General features: G+C 38.1%; 3 protein-coding genes across 7 annotated transcripts in view; 1 reads left to right on the top strand and 2 right to left on the bottom strand.

Moving 5' to 3' along the window:
* The window catches only part of LOC139135890 (actin nucleation-promoting factor WASL-like), a 570,409-nt gene that overhangs the window by 340,833 nt on the left and 206,301 nt on the right, over nucleotides 1-23,275 (bottom strand). The window lies entirely within an intron of this gene.
* On the bottom strand, nucleotides 296-12,594 carry LOC139135865 (uncharacterized). 3 transcript variants are annotated; one of them, XM_070703615.1, is made up of 11 exons: nucleotides 12,430-12,594; nucleotides 10,927-11,015; nucleotides 10,114-10,313; nucleotides 7,509-7,716; nucleotides 6,342-6,494; nucleotides 5,048-5,230; nucleotides 4,345-4,479; nucleotides 3,634-3,753; nucleotides 2,740-2,832; nucleotides 2,108-2,212; nucleotides 296-1,783 (listed from the first exon to the last, which is right to left on the bottom strand). In XM_070703615.1, exons 2-11 carry the CDS (start codon nucleotides 11,000-11,002, stop codon nucleotides 1,380-1,382), a joined length of 1,677 nt encoding a protein of 558 aa, XP_070559716.1. In that variant the 5' UTR covers nucleotides 11,003-11,015; nucleotides 12,430-12,594; the 3' UTR covers nucleotides 296-1,379. The 3 variants fall into 3 exon arrangements, with proteins under 3 accessions (XP_070559716.1, XP_070559715.1, XP_070559717.1); XM_070703614.1 differs by having other exon boundaries at nucleotides 6,342-6,521; nucleotides 12,430-12,566; XM_070703616.1 differs by lacking the exon at nucleotides 3,634-3,753 and having other exon boundaries at nucleotides 302-1,783; nucleotides 6,342-6,521; nucleotides 12,430-12,563.
* On the top strand, nucleotides 14,095-22,397 carry LOC139135862 (uncharacterized). 2 transcript variants are annotated; one of them, XM_070703610.1, is made up of 11 exons: nucleotides 14,095-14,280; nucleotides 15,504-15,628; nucleotides 16,026-16,222; nucleotides 17,349-17,535; nucleotides 18,064-18,228; nucleotides 18,518-18,730; nucleotides 18,850-18,978; nucleotides 20,058-20,171; nucleotides 20,645-20,734; nucleotides 21,256-21,417; nucleotides 21,616-22,397. In XM_070703610.1, the coding sequence occupies exons 2-11, from the start codon at nucleotides 15,559-15,561 to the stop codon at nucleotides 21,735-21,737; spliced, it is 1,449 nt and encodes a 482-aa protein (XP_070559711.1). In that variant the 5' UTR covers nucleotides 14,095-14,280; nucleotides 15,504-15,558; the 3' UTR covers nucleotides 21,738-22,397. The 2 variants fall into 2 exon arrangements, with proteins under 2 accessions (XP_070559711.1, XP_070559712.1); XM_070703611.1 differs by having other exon boundaries at nucleotides 14,098-14,280; nucleotides 15,507-15,628.

The raw sequence follows: 23,275 nt of genomic DNA, 5'->3' as shown, positions 1-23,275 counted from the left end.
TGTACGATCAAATTGTAAGTAGAGGTATATTTCACAATACATTGAAACCAAAATATATCGTTTTGAATGAAGCTAGATAATATGACATTTGCAGTTGGCGTTTGTTGAAAGGGACTACAGCTATCACTTTTTACGATGCTTTCATTATTTTGTTCAATAAGATAAGCATTCTCCTTCCTAAGAATATGCTGAAATCTGAATTATAAACCATGCCAACACAACGTATGGCGAGCAATATGCAATGTTACTGTCTACAACGGAATCCTTGTGCTGACTGAAATTCAGTTGTCAGCGTTAACATCATCACGCTGTGACGACGAGATGAACAATAGCGGTGTGATTTTTGCAGTGGGAAGTGAAACCGTATTTTTGTATATAGAAAAAAAATGCCGAGAGAAAGGGAAATTATTCTATAATGATAAGTTACATAAGTACAAGTGAAAACACAATTTATCATTTTCATCACCAGTTAAAGTGTCATTATTACATATTAAATGTATTGAGTACAAAGTTGGCTCAACCGCGGAATACTAACCTTCGAAAAATCGGTTTAAATCCTATTGAGGACATTTTATCTTCACTGCTGTATTTATATTATTTTTTATAAATTGCTGAGGTGAACAACAGCCACAATAGGCATGACAACGTCATGAACTAATACAGTCGACAGAAAGGACTATAAGAGTAAAGAAAGGACCCGTAAGTGGTCCACAGCAGCCTAGAATAGTAGTAAAGTTTCTCAGTAACATCATGATATTTAAATCACTGTTTACAGCTTTTTTAAAGAGCTGGAAGCCATTGTTGTTGATCCCACTTACCGCACTGCCTGGGAGACTTTCCAAATTTGGACTGCACTGCGGATGACGCTCCTGCCAATGGAGTAGCTTCTTGAGACAGGTTCGATGAGCGAGCTCGAGTGACTTGGCATTGACTTAGCACGCTTGTCTGGACTTATACATAAAAGAGCTCTGCAGGCCTGGCTGACATTAGTTAGTGTGCATCTTAAAGATCACGCCAGTAAAAGTCACGTGACATCTGTGATGTAAGGATACCTAATGCTTTACTCAGGATGGAGACGTTCCTCTTATCAACCGTAGAAGGGTCTTAAAGTTAGCCACTCTCTCCTATGTATGCATGTTATGAAAATGATGAAAATGATTATATTTTTACATTGCATATACCTGTCATTAGGACAGCTCAATTTATGACCTGTAAGTTTGTTTCCTTTCGGATATAGAGATGGTTTAACTGTGTCCTTTGATTAAGAGGATTTTTTCTGGTCTGTATGAGATATCCAATGCCATAGAAATGTGCATAAGACAACTAGAACAAGATAACTGCAGGTACTCTGATAAATTCCGGATGGAATCATATTTATCTTACAACGATTCTCGACCCTCTTTCGATTCTGATTCTGTACCACCTTGTTTCGCAGTATTCCGGGTAACGGAGGATTCGTCGCCCAGGTTGGATGATGGATTATCTGACGGCGTCACAACGGATTCGTAAGTTGGCGGAGGGGTGAGCGGTACGTCCAAAGTGCCGCTGCCCTGTGTATTGAAGGTAACGCTGACGTCATTTCCATCAGGAATATTTGTTCCGTCCCCTGTGTTAGACATCGATGGTATGTTCAAGCTTCCCCGACTTTTGCTTTGTTTTCTAGCTAAGCAGAGGACAAGCACCGAGCCGATAATAAAGACGCCAAGGATTGGTAAGAATATGGATAAGAAGACCTTGATGTTTTTGCCTTTACTATTTTCGTCACTTTTATCACGATTTGATTCTGAGAGAGAGAGAGAGAGAGAGAGAGAGAGAGAGAGAGAGAGAGAGAGAGAGAGAGAGAGAGAGAGAGAGAGAGAGAGAGAGAGTTGGTAAGTGCACCTTACAAAATCGTTTTCTCCCAATATTATTTACACTCGTACAGTCGATTATTGTATATACGTTATATTTTAAAAGGTTCTATTCGTTTGTATATGTATGAAACTACTAAATCTTCTGTTTAGATGCCAACTGCGTCGACTCTCAGTCGGTAGTCCTTCGCGTTTATGATCGAGCAAGCGCAAAAGACGAGATAAATTTGGCCTTGCATTTGTTTTAATGGAATTACCTTCATTTTCGCAACTTCTGCCATAAAAGCCCGGCGGACAGTGGCATAAATTGTATGACGAAGAAAGATCGCACGTTCCTCCATTCTGGCAAGGAGGGTCACATTCTGGAAAAAAATCGTTCAGATATGTTTGTATCATCTGCGACAACGTACAGGATGATATGATGAGTTAGGGTTCAATAAAATCCCTCCGACCCTACACGTTTTTGCGCACTTTAAAATGTCACGCATTATTTTCCAAACTTTTGCTATTATAAATTTTAAAGAGAGACCGAATTTCCGCAGACCTAACTCCTTTTCCCGGAACATTTGAAGGAAATGCACGTAATTTATATGGCTTTATAAGGGATAGCTAGAACAACATTTAACCATGGTGCAGCGGCCGTTCTTTCGGCTTGCGCCAAACAAACAAAGTCATATAGCATATTAGGTTCTGTTACTTATTGAATTGAATATTGCACACATTTGGGAGATAGCAAACGCTTGTCGCGTTGTTTTCGCTCAGCAAATGCACCACACGAATTTCACGCCAAACGCATTAACTTTTGACGTGAGAATTTCAAGAAATGAACTTTGTTTTAAGCACCAGGGAGTGTGATCAATAGCACTGTCTCCATGGTATGTCACCTTACCACGCTCAATTTCACATGTATACCCTCGATAAGCGTACGGACAGTAACACCAGTAATCCTTGCATGTTCCCCCGTTCAGACAAGCTGGACACCCTATAAAGGAAGCATTGATTCCGATAAAACAAATATTTTACATTTTTTGGCTTTCCAAGTTAACTGAAATTGCAATCTTAGATTGCGTAAATGTTCGATGATAGTGGTGTAAGCTACAACCTCTGTGGTAGCGAGGACATATCTGCTGACTTAAACAGTTGGTCCCTATTTTGTTTGACTGGCGCCCGAGAAGTGATTGCCGGAAGAGTGGGTATGGAAAACAGAGTGTTTCTACGAACTGTGTACATCTGCCGCTTACGGATTCAAACTGTCATTTCTTATAATTTCACAAGTTTTAGACAAACTGTCTCAAGAAACATAAAAGAACTGAGGGCTGGGAACAGAGTGTACGTTTTGACACAGACAAATAGAGAAACAGTTTCTCTATTTGTCTGTGGTTTTGATCAGTGAATCACGTTCAAACAGCTGGAGCTCGATATGACACGAATATTGCATTGGGAAGTTTCTTCTTCACGATGTCTTCTTTCAGGCCGTGTGTTTCATCCTCGCGGCGTTCAACGAAAAGTATGATTTTATTCATTTCAAAAAAGCAACGCTGTCATGACGTGTTCGATGCATATCAGTTTTCAAAGCAAGTTTCAGATCACGGATTATCAGCGGACTTTGTTTGATATTGACATTGACATGCTGTGAATTCTTGTCATTCGTTTATGTTGCTGCGGAAAACAACTACAAACTAAAAGACAGACTGTAGACATAGACAATCAATCAACCGTTGTACAACTGCCAAACAACAGCGTTATGTTGGCTTAAGTGTTTGATAAATGTATTAATGAATACCTTCAATTTTGTATTCACATCGGAAACCCCTGTAACCGCTCTGACATGCGCACCGAGGGTAATAGTCGTCACCTACACACGTACCATTGACACACGGAAAAGGATGCTGTCCACAGGTATCTGTGGAGTCAAAGAATTCGAACGGAAAAATTACGACCTTTTTCTCAAGTTGCAAAAGTGTCCGTATTCCCTTCTTGATTTTCTTGCATATGAGATTAATATAAATTTTCTTGCATTGCTGATTTTCACTTTGCATTCACGTTGTCCGATTCACTTTTCTTTTTCTTAATGTCACTCAGGTTGTAGAGAGGAAATTATCATGATTTCATGGCAAACTACCGCCATTAACATTACCATTATCAATTCGCTGTCTGATGCTTAAGATTATGGCAATGACTTCCTCCTTTTCGTTGTCGTCGTCGTCGTCGTCATTATCAACAACATCATTGTAGTCATCATCATAGTCATCGTACTTCTGTACTGTATATTGAATTATAAAGTGACTTATAAGCCCATTGGGCTGGGAGGTCTTTTTTCCTCATGTCACTATGATAAAATGATCTACTACTACTACCACTACTACTATCATCATCATCATCATCATCATCATCATCATCATCATCATCGTCGTCGTCGTCGTCGTCGTCGTCGTCGTCACCATCATCACTACCACCGCTACCGTCATTTCCACGCTATTTTTGACCAACTCACCTGGATTGATACAATTGAGAGACGGATATACCTCATCCGAGTAATCGTCGCAGTGGTTATACCCATCACAAACCGAAGATATTCCTACACAATAATCGGTGGTAGCACATTTGTAGTAACCGACGGGACATGGTCCTACAACAAACATCAAAATACCAACACTGAAAAGTGCATATTTCTTCTACAATGTCGACTATAAATAAATAAATAGTATGCATGCTCAGCGATTCATATATTTTTCAATGTGTACAACATGATTCATGGTTCAGCTGTATAGCTCTTCTCTGAAATATTATCAAACGTCTATACACATTGTCTTGTGACCAGTGAATTTTCAATGTATAAGTTTTCATCAAAAGACAGGCATTTATATTGCGTCTTTGGACATAGAACGCTTGTGGAGCGTCTTAAAAATATGGTAATGCTAGCCACTTCAGCCTTGTCAGTGTTTTGTAGAAATGTCAAGGTTTCAGTTTGGCACAAGGGCCTTGGTTTCAGATGCTGTACAACTTACAATTCCAAGTTCAGTAATTGCAAATTCAGCGAGTAAGAATAACCCGTCAATAATGTTGTCAGCCGTTCGGTAACCCTGTCATATGCTTTGACAAGGCTACGTGGAAGCGGCATCTGTACAATACATTCTCACAGGTTATTCATCAAGCAATTTCTATTGCCGCAGTTTAAAACAACAATGTACGTATACCTGTCGATGGTAGAGCAGACACGTAGGACTTAGGTATATTATATCCCTTCATTGTAACGACAAAGTAAAGATAATTAGAAGATGAAAACACCGTTTTCGCCTCCATTGGGTCAGTCCATAGTTCAAGTAGTGGGGATTCTGACGTCATGCCGTCTCGAACTTCGAGAATTATGTCACCAGTTGCTGTACAGTAATTAATAACGAGTAAACAAGTGAATTTTGACCTCAGTTCCAAGTCTAACGGCAAGTTCTATCGGCAAATCAGCTGGCCAAATTCTGGTCTTTAAAAATAGGTAATACAATAAACGAACAAGTTGCATATTTAAAGTTGCGACATGTCAAATTTTAAGTCTAACTCGTCTGTCTGTCTGTCTGTCTCTGTCTGTCTCTGTCACGTTTTTTAAGAAAATTTCATTCCTTTAATGATTTTCACTGTGGCCCGTATAGATCGAATCTAGTTACCAAAGAGTATTAGACTGAGCACAAGTGTATCCCCACACAGTCATTGCAGTTTCGTTTGGTCTGCACATATCATACCACACCTTACATCATTAATTGCGAATCACCTGTTCAGCGCCAAGTATTATATTCTTTTAGGATTATCGATGACTAAAGGAGCCATGATTGAACAAAGCCATGCTAGGAAAAATGTGGAAAGTTACAAGCCTTTCTGATGACAGTTCTTGTAGGAAACGGCCAAAATCTGAATACAAGCGACAAGTATACAAGTAGTATACAAGTATACAAGGTATACTGTCACCTGTTCCAATTTTGCCGCAGTTACCATGGAAAGAGAATCCAATCACAGATTTTAAGCGGGTGGCCGCTTTTTAAAACAGCGCCCTCACATGAGCATTTTGAATACCAGGGGATGCACCTTTGACCATATATGGGCATATTTAGATTACAGGTGACTGTATACCTTTAAGCGAATTCAAAGTACTGTCGATATCCATTCATGTGTCAGAAAAGACAGGAGTTTATGTTAATTTCAGTAATTGTTGGACAATGGGGAAGTATGTTCAGGGGCGTACTCAATCTAATCCCAAATCTGATTAAAATCAGATGTAGAGTACGGCAACGTTTATACTTCAGTGGTATTCTCTTGCTGCCACCTCGCACTACGGGTTGGGGAGTGACACTCACTGAACATGTAACGTGTTTGTAAATCACAAATGTCCCATGGACCTGGTAATGTATTACCTTGAATGGAAATGATTATTGGACCAGTGTAATGCCACATTGGTATGAACGACGAAACTCCTTACCATATACTATGATCATAATTACTTACTATTTCTGAAGTGGCCAAAGGCGAACGCCACGATGTGATCCGGGGCAGCCTTAATAACCCTCACGGTTTTATATGTCTTATTGATTCCACCACCATACTCCTCGTAGCCTCCAATATTGATGTCGACAGGATAGGTTTCAAAAACAACGGACCCTTTCACAGGAATGGAAATAAATACATCTGAAAATGCTTCAGCTGAGAGTCAGTACTAGCCAACAGTGATCCGACACGAAACATCACGATTTCCTTTCACAATTGAATGTGGGATAATTGGATGATGCAGTGATGGCGGTTTAAATTGTAAATGTAAGCTAATCTGCTTTTCTTTTATACACTTGTTTCTATGAGTAATTTGTAAAATTGCAACATTTAGCTACAGGGCACCTACCACGGTTGAGAAATTTGAAAAATATAAAGATCCAATTATCCCAAATTAGTTCCAATCGTGTTCTCAGACGAAGAATGTAGTATTGTTTTACTGATTGGACATCATCAACCTACAAATGTTTGAATCATTCATGACCTATAGATTCAAACATATTTCAAACACAGCGTCAATGTTCATCGCCAACTTGTCGCCAAAATAGTGTCATATGGCCTGAACTCAAGTCTGCTTCATACACACCTAGCGCCATGGCTCTGAGATGAAGGCTAAAGTTAGCTAAGTACAGGGCGGCCTCTTAGTTCCACACAACACATACAAGTATCAGAAAATTTAAGGATATATGCACGGACAATGATTACATTGGTCGTAGTACGCTAATAGTTTGGCTGAAATGATTGTAGCCTTGGTTGGCCGTGGTGCTTGGGCTTCTGTGGTGCGGCTAGGTTTGGGCAAGGCACGAGCCGCACGACAGAAGCCCAAGCCCCACGGCCAACCAAGGCTACAATTATTGCAGCTAGCTAATAGTTTTGACAAAGGGATTGCTTATCATTCAAATGTATAACATTTATATCTAATTTGAACATTTTACTCGTATCCGTGAACAGTCAAGAATCATAACCAGTTAATGGTAACGTTGACTTTTCCTCTGTTCATTCTGCCGATTAAAATGTGAAGTAGTACTAACGTAACTTGTCTTTAACCGACCAACTTTTACTGCTAAATAATTGTTTTAAATCTCACCATAATGTCTTTTTGTAGGAAGAAATCAAAGTTGACGCTACCTGTATGATATTCTCCAAGGTTGGTAGCTTCGTAAATGGAAATCGCTGAGTACTTTGCTTTGAAACCCGACAACTGGAACAGGTTAGGGCATTGAACTTCGTATCTGATCACCATGGTGTCTGTCGTACTGGCATGGTACATTTCATGAAATGAGCTATAAACACTGTTTATTTGGGTGTCTACTCCGTTGCCTCTCCGTTCGTAAATCTGAAAACCAACATGAATTGTGAGTTCCAAATAACCAGGAAATCGAGGGACACATTCTATGCTAAATTCCACGTAACCACATTTATGATTTCTAAGCCAAAATTGGCATTTTGATGGAAGCAACGGCTAAATAATATTTTTCAGTCTGGATTCAATTTGTGTTCACTCTTTCTAGACCGTGTAAAGAAAATTCTTTGTTTGCCGTCCTTGGATTTTTGAAATCCTAACGGTCAGCCAGGAAAAATAAAACACACATAAACTTTAACTTTCCCATCATGATCAGTTTATGGGCCATAAGTATCTGTTACAATGTTTCTGGTGCTTGTATAAGTACAACAAACATACTTAGAGTTAGGTGACTGTGAGTCTGAACAAAAATTCCATCATAATAAACAATGGCAATAAACACTATACCAGTACATAATGTACCATACATTGTGATAGTAATCAACTGGTTGTGTTACGAAGATTGTTTGTTTGTAGGTTTATGCGCTTGTTGGTCATAGGCACCAGCAAAATTATTAATTAAAATAACAAGATCTCAAATTACATATTACGAGAATGTTTATGAAGTTTTGAAGACAATAAGAAATTCATATATTTGAATTATATTAAGAATGATGAAGCCAGTCAACACTTAATGGAGCAACCTAAGAATTTCACGTAATGGGTTCAATTTTGCAGCGTGTCTCAGTGACATTTGTATATTGATTGTGACATAAATTTAAGATCGAGACCTGTATTTATGTTTACGATTGGACGCATAATTTTATCTTTAATTCATATCTATCGCATGATCTGAGCCAAGCCTTAAAATTTACGTTTAAAATCCCATTCTAAAATAAGACAAGAGAGAAACATGCAACAGACAGGGCAGGAGGACAGAACGACCAAAGCTTAAGTCTATGTAGTACCAGCGAACTCTGAACATCTCGTGTAGTCAATTGAAGATTACCAGTACCCTCTCAGCAAGCCAAGACGAGACCATGAGTAAAAGCAGACCAAGACAATGTAACAAGATAAACAATACGAGAAAAAACTAATAGTCATAGGTGTTATGACAATCTGTACACTATGGATTTCAAAATGTTGGCGTAGAACAAAAAGGTGTTCTTTCAAAACCTGAAAATTCAAAATGATAAACTGCAAAGTTACTGAGTATAACAAAGTATGTAGTTGTCTTTCTTTCATACAACTAGAATTTTTGAAGTAAGAAGAGTGGGTAGCTGATCAAATTTGCAGCTTTGAGTACATATCGTCCTTTTTTAAGTGTCAAAAAATACTACTTATACATATATATATATATATATATATATATATATATATATTATTATATATATATATATATATATATATATATATAAGCGTGTGTGTATACATTTATTTGTTTATTTGTTTGTGTTTGTTGTTATTTATTCAACGCTCTATTATGTTGTATGTTTGTTTGTTTTTATCTATTTGTTTCTGTTTGTCTACATATTTCTTTATTATGTGTATTTGTATGCTTGTTTGTATTTTTGTTTCTTTTTTGGTTTTCTGGGTTATTTATTTGTTTGTTTGTTTGCTTGTATGTTTGTTTTTCCCTGCCCCCCCCCCCCCGTCTCCCGTGGTCAAACTCGCTCCAACCGCTTCTTGACAGTCGTTTCAGAATGGAAAAAATTCACCAACAGAGAGGGTTGGCGGCCACGGACAAGTAACTTTAAGCTTATTGACCTAAAAAATAAGTCAGTGTTCATTGATAATTCAAAGACTGGATCCGTTGACACCAAAGTTTGCTCGTGACCTTCATTGCTTGCAGTCTTTCCACAACATGAATGTCACTCACTGTCACTGAACATAACATTAAAGAGTACGTTTTAGTAAAAGTCCCAGTTTTGGTGCTCATTTTCGCTGCCGGACTTTATTTTACAGTGTTATAAAGTTTCATACAAAGCACAAAAACCTCAGTATGTCTCTGATTTTTACCGTACAGATCGACATATCGTATGACACCCTGAGTAACCTAATAGTGAACTTTGGTGACAGTACGTTCCACCAGCTAAACAGCTTTTCATATGCAAAATCAGCGTACGCGTTTTTGCGAATGTAAACCGCTGCGTGATGGCACTAAGAATGTGTCATGGCGAACAAAGGGAGGGCACAACGCGCCGTATTTTCGAGTAGACGACCTGTTTGTTTTTCAGATTTTGCCAAAAAAACCTACCCGCACGCGGACGGCAAACAAAGAATTTATTTTACGTCGCCCTATTTCAAATTCTCAATTTCAGCTGGATGAATCAATCAATGTGGATCAATGTAACACAATGATAACGATCGGTGTCGGGATCATTTCAAATATCATCATCATCGTCCTCGTCAGAAATTTCATGACAGTTTGTAAAAAGCCACGAGACTTACAAATATGGTTTGCCCACAAGAGCGGCGCAGGTTCAGCTGGTACTGTGGTAGTACATCTGTAAGCTCTAACAACACCCCACTACCGTTATTACTGGTGATGACATATGTACAGTTGTATGGTCCGTCTGGATACGGGTCTGGAAAGTTGGGAGCCATGATGGCCCCGCCATCTTCGGCTATGGCTTCTACAGTCTGGCAAACTGATGAGGAAAGAAAATATGGATGGAATATATATCTGCTAAAGTAATTTGTGCTCATAAACTAATTCATTGGAATGCAACCTTATTAAAGCCTTTTAAGAGACAAAAACCAGTGTCACTCTATTGTGAATGATTAATGTAACACATTCGGCTCATAAGATGAAATTTTACTTGTACCACTTCAATGTTTGACTCATGTTAGATGCTAGTTATTTTAAAAGTGAACTTTAATCTCATCTTCGCACAAATACAATGTCGCAATTTATGACCGAGAAGATTCGATAGCCATTGTTCCCTTTACGTTACGTCTTTTATTCTGCCAGAGTCACTTTCTCCTGTATGTTCCTTATTATTATGTGTTCTTGACAAAGTTAAAATTATTTTACCAAATATCTTTGTCTCCTAACATTATCCCATCGATTATATTCCTCCTTCACTGCCCCTGATAAGTTCACGTGCTGGAGGGGGAGGGCTGAAAACGTCCGCCAAACCGCGACTTATCCGTCACTCTGTTGAGTCGACCTGAGGAGGGGGAGCCGGGATTTGAGAGCGTGCGCCTTTTCACAGTCGACCGGTCAGTCCGTTCAGTATTCAGTCTCACATACTGACTTACCGTACGAATGCGAATGTTTAGCAATCACTGAAAGAATCAAGATAAACAGTAGCGTCCTGATCCGTAACCTCAGCATCTTGACCTCCAAACTAAAAGACAAAACAATGTATAGAGTGAATTGCTGTAAGTAAATCATCGCTATAAAGCTGTAAGGAATTTCGAAAAACGCCACTAACGCCCTCTCCGTCCTGCACTCACTTCATCTTTAAAAGGCATTGAGTAATAGTCTCACAGGACAACATAACATCACTAATACAACTCGCACAACAAAACCATGACCAGTCAATGAGAACAAAGTATGTCTTCAGACGTCGACGTATGTGCCGATATGCAATCACGAAGATATCTTTGGAATTGGAAAAAAGTGAAAGCATATACCGACTCTAACAGCGAAATTCACCAATTGAACTACTTTTCACCGATGGAATATGTCGAAGGGATTGCGTTGTGGAGAGTATCATTACTTTGTACTAATTGACTGTAACTTGTTTATTTGACCTTGAGATGTATCAGAATGACCTTCCATCAACTGCACAAAAAGTGAAACCCTTTTTTTCATCGAGGCTGCAGTCTTGCGAAACGTTATCCCACGTAATGTCACGGTCAGGTCATGCAATTGAACATGAGACTGACGTCACTGTTAGAGAATATATTTCAAGTGCACACTTTGATGGTTTACATCGGCTAGCTCAAGCTACTTTAATCCACACTATTAGCACGTACTGTAGCTATAACAAAGTTTATACGCCCTAGGCTTAACACAACTATATCCAGCTTGCACGTGTGTAATGGTCGACGAGCAATTGTTGACAACTAAAATTTATTCCGGACTAGAATTCATTTGTCAATTTGTTTTGCAAATAGTGACAGCTATTACCCCTTATATTTTCGAAAGGAAAAATATAATAAGAGTCATGTGTATTTCTTTTAATATGTATTCAGAAAATAGTGTAGAAAACAAAAAAGCGAAAAAAAATGTTATAACCATACCTGAAAAAAGGTTCAAGGAATTTCAAATAGGATAAGCTTAGGTACTAGAGTAACCAGAAACGCGTGTGTTTTTTATTCATAAAAAGATATTAGGCCTAAAATAATATCATTTTTCAGTAAGATCGACGAATACACTTTTTAGTGTTATTTCTGTTGTAACACTGTTTTACTCACGAATTGACGGCCTTGCCCTTATACTTTCGTTACTCCTTTGACCTTCCTATGGTAACTACCACATCAAGGAACAAAGCGACAAAAGGGTCAATTCTTTCGTTGCTCTATTACAATCAGTTATTTTGCAAATAACTTCGCAAATGTTGCTATCCCCTAAACGTATGTATGATCGCCGTTTAGTACAGCGATGGAACACCAGCAACACACGACACAGCGAAGACTGCCTCAGTCCCTTCCTATGATTAAAGCTTAGACGTGTAGTGTCACGCTCACAGTACTATACAGACACTAGTATCAGATGTATGATCCAGATAATTTATGACGTCTGTGAACACTTACCTGCCTTTCTGCGATCGCGTAGCAGAGCATAGCACCGCGATTGCATTCACTTTATAAGAACTACATGTAGAGCATCGTCTATTGAATGTGTCGCTTGTAAGTCGAATACATCACGTCGGTGCCCTCGTCGCCATATTGAGGTCAAGGTGAACCTGACACACATCCCATGATTCCATGCGGGGCTCGGCCAGCCATAAATTTCTTCTAGTCTTCTACCATCCAAAAATTGACGAAGTTGTAAAATATAATATGCTCGATATGTTGCTGATTGTTCTATATTTTATAGCTAATAAGATGTGAATAGTTTTAAGACTTAATAGTATAGTTACTGAAACGCACTATACCTGTTGATAGCGCAGTCCGAAATCAAGTATGATTTTTTCTGTTCAGGGTACATCGGTGTTAAGCTTACTACGCAGCAAGTACACTCATTGCGGACACTTGTCTTATATTAACACTTGATAGGGGCCATGACTCACCGTCACGCCAGTGCTAAACAAGTGAAAAAAACAAAGCAAAATAAAGAACCCAAATAACATTCGCTGGTTTTGAAGACGTTACTTTTGTGAAAGTAAATGTAAGTAAAACAAAAAATTGTTTCATGATAAACCAATATATTCCTCCTGTATGTAGCAACTCGTGCGAATATTCCCGCGTATGCTTATAGAAGGTGATCACCTCATTGTCAGCGAGCCAAAGTATGGAGAAAAAATTAAAAAATTAAGGTTTTATCTATGGAATGATATCACGGTACAGAAATTACCCAATCGCAATAAGGCAACGTTCTCAAGTACGTCATGGACAGATCTGTCTTTCTTCTTCTTTAATACTCCATAAAACTAGAATTATGAAATGCCCCATCGCTGTCTCACACTTCTTGAGCATCTCTCAACCAATCCAATCAGATTTCAAAGTGTGTACAGACGATGCCGTATACGTAGTTTTGATATCGTGAACTGATGGTGAATCGGCTTTTTAAATTTCATTGTCAAACCCAAGTTGAAAACAAGGTCTAAAAAGCAAAATACGGTCACATTTATTCATTTAACACTCGCACACGAAACTTCACTGATTTACACTTGTTAAACATTTTGAGTCATATTCTTGACATTACGTATAATACGATGTCATTGTCGTAAATTGTTATTTTCAAAAGTTAGGAAAACAATGTAGTTTATTTCACCTCCATCTCTACATCTAGCTGTAATTCTTGACGGTACAAAAATGTACACAAAAATACTTCTCTTACATAAAAAATAATTCTCTTACATACGTGACATCGTAAAAACAGTCTCATCTATGCAAGTAATAGATATCTTTTACCCTATGTACAACGAGATATAAAAAATCTCATCCTCTTTAGTTACAAACATTTAAGAATACTTCACCTTTTTACACTAATCAATGATATCTTTGGAGATTTTCATACCTTTGTGGTCTGAACATTGAAATGTTGATATGGCGATATGTAGTAGGTCAAAATGTATTGAACATTGGTTACTGTAATGTTCTGAAGTCCGAAGTCAACAGGTTTCTGCTCATAGCTACCCTATTCAATAGCAAAGTGGATTATAAAGTTAGTGCAACGTTATTACATCCACGGTCTTGACTGCGCAGAAGTTATGAAATTATTTATACGAGCTGACGCATGCGTGCATATGTACCATTAGAATGGACTTTGCACTGTTTGGCGTGGCCTGATAATTGACCTGACGATTGGTTTCATCGCAATATTTCTAGACGTGTACACGCTAAATATTGCATTTTTTGGAAGATGTATGCCTGGATACACCATTTGCATGTATGGTAACCACAGCTGTTGTGTACAGAATTTATTTTGCAGAGTCACAGGTAAATATCAGTGCATTTGTCTTAATATTGATAACGTATATATTGGTGTGACGCAACTTAGTAGACATATTGTTTTATATGCAAGGACCCAATATGAACTACACTGTCATATATAGGGACTGTCTACAGGTAGCAAACTTCTGCAATGCTTCAAGCGATACCATGAAGAACTGACGGACGATGTGAGGGAACTTGTGCCAGATATCACACACACTTCCGGGCTGGTGGATATATCATTGACCAATATTTGCACGTACCATATACCCATGGTATTCTCAGACTACAAAAGACTCTGCCATCATTTCATTGTTTTGTTGACGCCATTTTGTCTTGTCCCGAATCAAGAAAATTTCCGAATCGAGTTCACGTCTTAGAGATCCAGTAGCTGTAACTATTTTCACTACTTTTACTTTTTAAGTCAACTGCAGTTTCTTACTTTACTCCGCAAAGTATGTTAAGATACACAGTATTTAGCTTGTCAACTCAGCCTGTACATGTGTAGACTACACCGTTTATTGTTGACAAGTGAATTCTGATCCGGACTAGAACTAAAATGTAAACAATAAAAGTGCATTTTACCTGCATAGAAGCTGTGTTGACGAGATAATTAATTGATGTTTCAACATGCTTTTGCGAGAAGTAGAACAAGAACTTTGAACTACTGTAACAGTCTAGTTACAGCTACTGGTCCTCTTAGGTATTTACCTCGAAAGGTAAAGACATTCTTTCGCTCAAGCCTTCCTATAGCAAACTTTCAACCATTCTCTATAAAATCAACAATACAAATCAGGGGTCACCGTGCAAAATGATTGTACCAGAGAAACAAATTACCTTGAATTTACCGATATTTGAAATTCAAAATGGCCGCCATCCCTGTGTGAACTCTATTTGGAAAAAATCAAATGTTCGATTTTCATAAAAATAAGCAGTGAATATTTATTTTTTTTCGAAGAGCTTCAACATGAGCCCACAGGAGCGGTCGATAAGAACAATACTGTAAAAAATTTAGAGTCAAAATATCTGTATCCGAGGTGTCTAGTATCTTAAAAAAGAAGGAAGGGTTTATGACATCAAATTTCGACATCTGAAATACTTGTTAATGATATATACTGGACGATGGATTACTACCTTCGTGTTTATAATCTAGAAATTTAGACATCGGGGTCCTGAATTAACTCGCCCATAAGAATACAGACACCCCATGTCACTATTCTCAAATTTAGCAGGCCGAAGATACCACAATCCTGAACCATGTTGGCAATGTGACCTACTTCCCGGATGAGGCTGTTGTACATATCCTGGCTGCTCGTAGCGGCGTCTCTATGGTCAGTGAGTGTAGGCACATACGGTAAGCGTCACCTTCTGTGAGTACCTTTGCAATAATCAGAATAATCGGAAAGAATGTGAAAACTGAAATCTTCTTGCAGGTCTTCGAGTTCCTGGTAGTGCAGCATCATCGACTCTTGCGTTTGTTTGCAGCAGGGCAGGGGGTTAGTGTACTTTGTTGTTGAGGCGGTGCACGATTGTTCTCAGAATTCCGAAAGTACAACATATGAGTTGTATCGCTGATACTATACTACCAGAAAAATAAACAGGGGTGTTGATTTTGTCTTCTTAGACTACTAAACGCGACAAGCGCACAAATACGTACGACGTCGAACTTTGTAAGTATGTGGCTGCAAATATATCCATTTTATCCAGAGATTGCTTTTAAGGTAATCTCATTTTTCTTAACTCTTCAACAGTTTGCGAAGATAGACACATCACGAATTTCCCTGGATACATCACCTCACCGGGTTTTCCAAATCCTTTCCCGGGAGGCCCGTATGTCTGCACCTACAGATTTGAAAACCTAGATAAGGGAACAATTGAACTGCGGTTTCATGACTTCATGACCCAGGGGCAACTAAGCAACGACTTCAAATGCTCTGAAGAAATTTCTGTAAGTATACACCTCGTGAATTTTTTTCTTGGTTTGCTTTAGACACAGTACACTGTGAATTGTGATGATTTTAGAGGATCTTGTGATAGTGAATCTCTTTTAAGTTGCACATAATCCTGCCAAAATATTTAATTTTTGATATCTTTTATGCTTATATAGGCCTTGAGCCTGAGGCCGAGAGCCTAATTCAAATAATAAATAAATAAATAAGTAAATAAATAAATAAATAAATAAATAAATAAATAAATAAATAAATAATAAATAAATAAACATCCTTTATTTGTATAGACTGTACATATTGTCCACATGTCACGTAAATAGTTAAATGCATTTTTTCTCGGGTAAAAGTTGAATTATTTTAAAGTACTGCTTATTACCACGCAAGGTGCAAAATGAAGTTTACAAAGGCACGGTTACAGAAAATAATTCTGAGCAGTTGGTAAACTCAGCTTCTCATCATGTAATGTATTTATATCTAGGATGGATATCCTATCTCAATGATCCACTTGGTGTTGTGTTACAATCTTGCCCATCGTGTGTCATGATGCAATGTCAATATATATTACTTCATGATGGAATAATTGGGTGAATTATAAAATGAACAAATAAACAATGGGAAAAAAATAAGAAAACGCGCCAAAAATAGCCAAAAATAACTAAATAAACTTACTAAACAAAAGCAAAGAAATAAATACATAAATGAACAACTTGATAAAAAAACCATAAATAAACAGACTACTGTCAACTTTGATGCATTGAGGCCTACATTTAATCACACTGTACAAATGACCATGATCACGTGATCATATTGACCACGTGAACTAAGTGACAAATACAAAGCAAGTAGACTAATGCATATGGAATTTTTATCTGTTTTACCTGTCAGCAATTTACTCACTGAAATTAACTTTCATTTAAAAACAATGGACAGCTGCACTTCTGTTATCTTGTCAACAGTTGACTTGCTTTGATTGGGATTGAAAAAAGTGTTTTATTATTGGAAAACGTGTACAAAACCAAGTCGGAAACATTTATAGTGATCTGGGAAATGTCCTCCTTTTCAAAAGATTTGCTATAATGTCAGATATCTCATATCTTCGTGCTCCTTTTCTCATTTAATTTACAGATCTATGATGGTAGCAAGTTCATTCAACAGTATTGCACAAAAATATTCAGTACCTACAGGTCAATGAGTTCAAATCTCACGGTTGAATTTCGAGTACACAAAGATAATGTCCGTCATGCTTGTGGCTTTAAGTTTCAATACGACTTTATACATAAAAAGATTTCAGACGACAGATATTCCTTCACAGGTAAGATATCTTAAGATGTTACCATGTCTTACAAATATTAATGCTTATTCATTCTAATACAAGAATTTATAACTGTAAGCACGTTTTTGTATCCAAGGATTATAGTTGTACAAACAATTCATCTTAACTACAGTTTAGTAAATCAATAAGCCAGAGAGAGAGAGAGAGAGAGAGAGAGAGAGAGAGAGAGAGAGAGAGAGAGAGAAGAGAGAGAGAGAGAGAGAGAGAGAGAGAGAGAGAGAGAGAGAGAGAGAGAGAGAGAGAGAGAGAGGGAGGAGGGAGGGAGGGAGAGAGAGAGAGAGAGAGGGAGGGAGGGAGGGAGGGAGAGGAGAGAGAGAGAGAGAGAGAGAGAGAGAGAGAGAGAGAGAGAGAGAGAGAGAGAGAGAGAGAGAGAGAGAGAGAGAGAGAGAGAGAGAGAGAGACATACAGACAGACAGACAGACAGACAGGTAGGCATACAGACAGATGTGGGAGATCGAAATGGCAATTCTGAAAACAACACTCTCCCATCGTCTTCTTCATACACAGGATACATAGATATGTACCGAAATCCTGTAGGAACAATCCAGCAGTCGATTGGTGACCGTGAACTTAGCGGACCCAACACATACATATGGATGGTTAAGGCTTTAGCCAGACATCAAATCCGTTTGTTAATAACTAATTTTCCGGGGCACGACGTCAGTACAAAAGGTAAAGAAAGAAATCCTTCAATTATGGAATCGTTCACAACGCAAAGTGATTGTAATTAATAAAGTAACGTTTGCTTGGCCTTTTGTTTTTAGAAGTAGGTGAATGTTATTGCTTGTCCATCACTCACTTTTATACTTACATAGATCTGTGAAGTGATGGTAAATGTGTAGTCTCTCTATGAAATGAGATGTGGTTCAGTCCATTGTGTTTGCTGTATATCTATATGTGTAGTCGCATCTCCTTATCATATTTTTGTTCTTCATCCTGAAAAATTATCAAATTTTCGCAGAAAGCAGTGGAACCTTGGCAACGTCTTCTGATACGTCACTGACCATTCACGATGGTTTGCTGTCTGTATCGAGTCTGGTGTACACGTGGGATGGCGTTACACAACTCTACCGTATCGATTCCACATCAGGTGGTCTGTACGTAAAACTGACGATAGGAAATTCTAAGAAGTCTCTATTCTCTGCCAAGTATTCATCCATGTTGGCGAAGAAAGGTAGAGCATGCTCTCTGAATGCCTTTTTAATAAAAAAATGTTACATGGTACTCTCTTAGAACCTCATTATCACAAGATCTCTTTTGAAACTTACCCATGTACATGTTGTTGCCTTTCAGAGTGTCCGATTGGGTATCACGTATGTCAAGAGGGTTTTTGCCTTAGCCAAACAGCGCTTTGCTATGATGGGAGGTTTTGCGCAGACTCTAATGTGGCTGGGACCATCGCATGTGGAGGTGCGAAATCAGGTATGCGGTAGGTTTTTACTTACTTTTTGTATCTATTTATTTCTCAAACGGAAATGCCAGTTCCTAACAACGTCATTGTCGTCACTTTCTGTACAAGATTTAGTTTCGTCCTTGAGATCGAAATATTCAGTACATGACCATATTTGGAAACGTACAGTGATGAAAATATAACCTTTCAAAACGTTTACTTCGAATATATATCGGAATGTGCAGCGGCTCGGAAGGTTATATCTGATTGGTAGTTTGACATCATTCACAACAACTTAAGGAGTCTGAAACTAGTGATATTTTCTACATTATTGGCTGTTTAAAAATAGTTCAATAAGAACTATGGGCTTAAGTCAACAAATTGGCTAAAAGCTTCCGAAACGATGCAAATTAGCTCAATATTTCAGCCGAGTGTGTTAGTGAAAGGTGTTGTGTAAGGGTGCATTTACAAATACTGGTGAAAGGGGGAGGGGAGCATTCAGCTCGCCAACACAGCCTGGTTGTGTGTGCTGTGCAATTGTATCACTGACAAATGACTTTCTGTCTGGATTCTGATTCAATTTTCAACAATAGTTTTTACATAACAGTTTTTGTTGACAGAATATTGTGTGTTTCAACATGCTGGGAGGAAACAGCAAGAAACTGTATTAGATGCATCGCAAGGAAATATTGAAAAACATATCAAGAGTTACAGCTTCTACCTTATTACAATGTCTAACTATTGTTTTTCATTTGAAAATTCAATGGCATTACAGTGTTAGATTTTTCTAAAGACAAGTTATGAAATGCGATACAATGGTTCCAGGTTTTGTTTAATTATTACTAATAATACCGTTGGATGTCATAAAGATGTTCCTAATTTTTTAATGAATTGCCTACCAAACCATACAATCTGAGAGTGTGAAAATGATGGAACCAAAATATTTTCAGATAACCCTGTAATATACCCAGAGCAAAACCTTCCAGTCCCCCTCTACTACCCCCAAAATTTCCAACCCCCTGAGTTCCTCCAGTCCCCTTTCCATGATCCAGTATTTTAGTGCAGCCAGATACCACATATTATTACGTCATTTCTCTTTCCTCACCAAAAGTTGTGTGCAAAAAACACAGCGATTGTAAAAATGGGGGCCACTGTTACGGCAGAGGGAGTTACTGCTTCTGTTTACCAGGATATGCCGGCGAGTACTGTGAATACAGCACCTCCGGTAGGTAACAATGTATTACGCTGCATCCATTGTATTGTGTAGGCTTTGAACATTGTTATTGTTAAGTTGGTGAAATTTCCTGAATAACTTTTGCATTGACTGTTATTGTGATTACGAACCCGTTTGTATAGCATACACTGTCCAATGTTGTTTAATTTCCAGTCTGAAATATATGTTGATTTGTCAACAATAGCGTTTGATATTCTACACAATGTGTGTGTTGGCAAGGATGAGTCCGTTTGTGCTTCAATATTATATAATACTTCATGGAGAAGAATGAGAAAATGTCTTCTTTTATTGAACAAAGATCATACATATATGATCAAAGTTATATCTTTTGTCCGTATTAGTTAAATGCGATGATTTTGGTATTGGGAAACAGCATAACATCAGATAAGATGACAGCCACCAAGATTAACGTTTTATTTTGATAGCTCCATTGAATGATTTACACGAGCGCCCTCTTTTGACAGAGTGTGTCCCCGAATGTGCCAATGGTGGTACCTGCCACCAAGGACGTTGCATGTGCAAAGATTCTTATTCCGGTTACAGATGTGATTTCGGTGAGTATTCTGTGCCAGCGTGATATAACACTTCACTTAACTTCACTGCATAGTTTGAACTATGTTTGCATATAGTTCTGTTTTCTAAAAGACATAGAAATGATTGTCGGTTAGTAGGCGTATATCATAGACAAATATTTCACTCATCATCGAGATGTGAGCTTGTTCAAGGTAATGAAGCTCGACTCTACATAAGGACTAGAAACACTGCTTTCTCCATCTGCCGTCTACTAGCATCCATATTGGTCTTTTCTGACATGACTGACTGACTGAGATGTATATTAATAAACTTTCCCCGACTTCGTTGACAATCATAACATCATAATCACATACGTTAGAGAGCCGAGAGAGAGAGAGAGAGAGAGAGAGAGAGAGAGAGAGAGAGAGAGAGAGAGAGAGAGAGAGAGAAAGAGAGAGAGAGAGAGATGGACGGGGCTAAAATAATCTACCAGCCTTTTTAACTAGACTTTCTAGCACAAACTTGTTATTTGTCAGTAAGGGTATTTTTTGTATTTCGTCAGCAATTCTGTACACGAAAGATTATTCGTGGATTGGATACAGCATCGGAAGCATAGTGTACATCACAATTGGATCCACTCTGTGTATGATGATCTTGACGAAGATGAAATGCCCAGCGAGGCTTCGACGGCGATCTGATTCGGATGACGCACAAGCAGCCGAAGGTGGCCAATTATTTCATTCTTACCAGTCACGCTTACAACACTGCAATCGCATATTTCGATCACGAACGTGCATGTTAGCAAAATGTATTTTTGAAGCAAATGAGCGATGTCTCTATTAGGAAGTGAGGACACAAAAAATATAGCATATTGTTACATGTCATACAACATTTGTTAGAATTTCCATAATTCTTTTTACAGAGTCTGGGAACACAGACCAGGAAACTGAACTGACACCACTGAGACCTGATGATGTATCTCACGTAGAAGAGAACCAATCATCGACCACACAGCTCGTGACACACGCAGTAGATCAAGTCTAGCTGCAGAAGATAAATTGCAATGCCCGGTGGAAGTGAACTGCATTGGCGTGTGTGTGTGTGAGTGTCGCTTGCTCATCATCGCATGAGTATCACATACGCATGTTGGAACATGTCGTCATTATATGGACTTGAATGACACAAATGCATGAGAAAATATATTATAGAAAACTGTTATGTACTGCATCGATATCCCCTACTTGGTAATACAACTATTGGTCTGAACACAAATTTTAACAGATTAATACCGGTTTTACTTCTCCTGGAGTGTTTCTCAGGTGAAGAAAATATGATTTCTAATGGAATCGATGAAGGATCTATGGCTGGTAACATTTGTTAAATTCTGACCACTTGAGGTTCTCGGAAACAAACGTGAGCGTGGCGTAACCCTGATACTGCTAAAATGGACTGCTTTTCAGCACAAAGCGAAGCTATAATCTTTTCCCATGGAACTAGTCTTTCAGCCAGAGAATTATCTTATAAAATTTTCCTGTAATTTTACATGTTTAAAATTATTTATCTGAGTTAAATCACTTGTACTGTAATTACGTCGAAAACTGTCGTACATTTATGTTATGTATATAATGTGAAATTACAATTGCGCTTTATTAGGATGTGTAGATTATCCGTAATGCCAAAATAAATTTTCATTTTTCTTTTTAATACTTGACATATCACAACGTCATTCATATGACAAGTGCTTTATATATAAAAATATAGTATCTTGTCCATTTGTTTTGACAAACGTCAAGCAAAGTGATTTTTTCTAAATGATCCACAGAGAGACATTCGAACTTATTCATATAGGGCGAACGACGAAACTTCTCAAATGCTATGCTCTTACTTTGTTACTGACGAATCCAAATTGCTTAAAAACTGTCTCAGGTCAGTTCTAAGTTTCCGATGTTGTAAACGTTAAGACAGCTGCCAATGACAAGGTAATGAGCAGTCGTCGACATGGTGGTTTTCAGTTTCCATGGATACCGTACAAAGGGAAAGAACATCTCTGCATGCTCTATCATGCTTAGATGTCACCATGACAACCACACAAGTCTTAATAAATAAAGTTCCGCATTTATAGAACATGGGGAAATATTACGAAATGTTAGATTTGATATTCTGAATGGCGATAGGTATCGATGTTTATGATAATACCAAACGTGTTGAAAGTATCTATTCAACCAACGGACAAATGAGGCCCAGTTTGTTCGTCCTGATCTTTGTATACTAGTAGTTATCGTAGTGTCAATACTGATAGTTTGGGTTCAAAGCATGGTGAAATGCTTAAAGCGTATTTGTCTTGTTATAAATATGATGTAAGTCATCCATGGTGAAAAACAAACTCCTGTAGCCACACGTTTTCCACACGTAGGCCTCGTTCACTTATCATAGCCTGATAAATTCATGTTTTCGCGAGAAGCCCAATGGTATCACAAGATACCGCGTGAAAGAAACACTGCACTTTAAAAATTTCAAAGCGCAGGCGTTCCTCTACAGATCTGTCAAAGATGTATATTTTTGAGAAGGAGTAGTGTTTTAAA

The sequence above is a fragment of the Ptychodera flava genome, chromosome 6, assembly GCF_041260155.1.
Source record: "Ptychodera flava strain L36383 chromosome 6, AS_Pfla_20210202, whole genome shotgun sequence".
Taxonomy (NCBI): Eukaryota; Metazoa; Hemichordata; class Enteropneusta; family Ptychoderidae; genus Ptychodera; species Ptychodera flava.
Note: the sequence above shows the minus strand (reverse complement) of the source record. Positions and strands in the feature narration are given on the sequence as shown.

What these genes read in the sequence shown, in the direction of transcription:
- LOC139135865 (XM_070703614.1), bottom strand. Translation starts at nt 11,002, where the DNA reads ATGCTGAGGTTACGGATCAGGACGCTACTGTTTATCTTGATTCTTTCA. An exon ending in GTCTGCTCTACCATCGACAG is followed by an intron (nt 4,480 to 5,047) that starts GTATACGTACAT and finishes TGTTTGTTGTAG; the next exon opens with GACCATGTCCCGTCGGTTAC. An exon ending in CAGAAGTTGCGAAAATGAAG is followed by an intron (nt 1,784 to 2,107) that starts GTAATTCCATTA and finishes TCTCTCTCTCAG; the next exon opens with AATCAAATCGTGATAAAAGT.
- LOC139135862 (XM_070703610.1), top strand. Translation starts at nt 15,559, where the DNA reads ATGAGGCTGTTGTACATATCCTGGCTGCTCGTAGCGGCGTCTCTATGG. An exon ending in CGACAGATATTCCTTCACAG is followed by an intron (nt 17,536 to 18,063) that starts GTAAGATATCTT and finishes CTTCATACACAG; the next exon opens with GATACATAGATATGTACCGA. An exon ending in TGACGCACAAGCAGCCGAAG is followed by an intron (nt 21,418 to 21,615) that starts GTGGCCAATTAT and finishes TTCTTTTTACAG; the next exon opens with AGTCTGGGAACACAGACCAG.